This window comes from Lathyrus oleraceus, chromosome 6 (genome assembly GCF_024323335.1).
Source record: "Lathyrus oleraceus cultivar Zhongwan6 chromosome 6, CAAS_Psat_ZW6_1.0, whole genome shotgun sequence".
In the NCBI taxonomy this organism is placed as follows: Eukaryota; Viridiplantae; Streptophyta; class Magnoliopsida; order Fabales; family Fabaceae; genus Lathyrus; species Lathyrus oleraceus.
The window spans coordinates 387,939,005-387,941,249 of record NC_066584.1 but is presented as its reverse complement, the minus strand read 5'-3'; the positions used below and the strand labels follow the sequence as shown (position 1 = coordinate 387,941,249).

At 32.6% G+C, this 2,245-nt stretch overlaps 1 protein-coding gene across 1 annotated transcript; it reads left to right on the top strand.

Moving 5' to 3' along the window:
* The first annotated feature begins 231 nt into the window (after nucleotides 1–231).
* Nucleotides 232–1,881, top strand: LOC127097675 (GDSL esterase/lipase At5g03610). The gene is made up of 5 exons (XM_051036169.1): nucleotides 232–451; nucleotides 541–744; nucleotides 828–1,090; nucleotides 1,229–1,538; nucleotides 1,661–1,881. The coding sequence occupies exons 1-5, from the start codon at nucleotides 400–402 to the stop codon at nucleotides 1,879–1,881; spliced, it is 1,050 nt and encodes a 349-aa protein (XP_050892126.1). The 5' UTR covers nucleotides 232–399.
* Nucleotides 1,882–2,245: the final 364 nt, after the last annotated feature.

The window sequence follows — 2,245 nt, the reverse complement described above, 5'->3', positions numbered from 1 at the left end:
TATTTATTTTAAAAATATTAATTTATTTAAATTTACCTTTATAGAATTTTTTTAATTAAAAATTACTTTTATATAACAATAGTGTTAATAAAGAATATATTTAAGGAAAAATGAATAATAAAGGTATCTAATAAAAGGTTAACATTTTTTTTAACGGATCCTATAATATGAAGATGGAAAGTATTTATTTCTCTATAAATATTAAAGATAAGGGCTTGTCAATATTTATTGATAAACCACAAATTTCACAAGAGAAATAACTTAATCATTTTCCCATCTACCGCGAACTCTATTGCCTTAACACAACATTTACCAACCTGTATCGAACATTTATTTCTTATAAGTAGAATCGGAGAGAGTAATTACACTTTGATACCACTAATCTGTTTTTGATAATCAATGGCGAAACAAGTCTTAATCACGCTTCTTCTTCTTTTCATTTCATCAACAGGTATTGACTCATTCCATCAAATGGCTTTAGCAATTTTACTTTATGGTTTGTAGTATTGTTGTAATAATTAACTAATGCAAATTTTGTAGAAGTGGTCGAAGGGACAAAGAAGTCATACGGGATATACGACAACAAAAACAACAACTCTGTCAAATTGTTTGTATTCGGAGATTCATATGTTGACACAGGAAATACCATGCAATCACGTTCGTATAAACCACCTTATGGAATGACATATCCTGGTAAACCTGTTGGAAGATTCAGCGACGGTCGTGTTCTCACAGATTACATCGGTAACTCTCTTTTCTCTCACTTGAAATAACATGCAATGCAATCACGTCCATGATGATAAATTTGCCTCTTATGTTTAACGCAGCATCTTTTCTTAAAATCCAAACCCCAACAGCATACGTATTGAGAAACTCCTCAACTCTACAGTATGGAGTAAACTTTGCTTATGCAGGGACAGGTGTTTTCCAAACATCGGTCGATGGACCAAACATGACTGTTCAAATCGATTCATTTGAGAAACTAATCCAACAAAATGTATACACCAAACAAGACCTTGAATCGTCTGTTGCTCTTGTAAGCGCTTCTGGCAACGATTACATTGCCTTTGTAAACAAAGGAAACATTATAGTAAGTGCGAAAAATTATTTTATTTACATTTTTTTCAACATCAGTATCCGGTTCAGAGTCAGTTCTGACATGAAATGGTTATATTTATCTTATTCTATCTATGTCTAACGATAAATGTTACATTCCATTTTGATATAGGACATAAAATCCTTCACCTCATCCCTTATCAATCAACTATCGATGAATGTTCAACGCATTCACGATTTGGGAATAAATAAAATCGCAATTGGATTGTTGATACCGATCGGATGTGTGCCTCGGATAACTGCAATAACTTTTCATCTTAGCTGTGTTGACATTTTGAATTTGATATCTGTAAATCACAATCAAATGCTGATCCAAACTGTCCTACAACTTAACCAGCAAGTTGGAAAATCGGTTTTTGTGACACTAGACCTCTACAATGCTTTCCTGTCAACAATTGAAACGATGCAGAAACAACAAAAAGGTATGTTCTTTTGGTAATTCTGTAGTAGAGATATTTCTAGTCATCTGTATAAAATTATGCTTTCTGGATTTACTTGTTCGCGATATACATTAATGGTGAGTTCATTTATTTTCTTGATATAGAAAACTCAACACGGATGAATCCGTTGAAATCGTGTTGTGAGGAAGAAGGTTTAACAAATTCTTGTGGAAGTGTGGATGATAATGGAGAAAATAAATATACTTTATGTGAGAATCCAGAGCTTTCATTCTTTTGGGACAATCTTCACCCTTCTCAAAATGGTTGGCATGCTGTCTACACTCTACTGCAGTCTTCTCTCGGTCAACTTATTGATAAAAACTAACATTTGATTTTCATGGATTTGTAATATTATTTTTGCATGTGAATTATGCATCTTATATAAAAAAACTTTCTTTACGAATCACATATTATCGTATTAAATTATAGTTACTTCTCCACAAATCTATTTTTTTTAAGTGTTGTTTGGCTTGCCAAGCACGCCCTGAAACTATGACTAAAACTATGAAGGTTTGGAAAGTTTTCTCCTGCCAACTTTTGCGAGACAAAATCTCCTCTAGAAAGATTTTGTGTCCCGTATGAGGGGACTTACTTGGGTTGGTTTTCCACACTTGTGAGATAGTTTTATTCTTTTGTGTTTTCCAATCATGAGACCACAACTTTCTATTATTATCATTATATTGATTTTC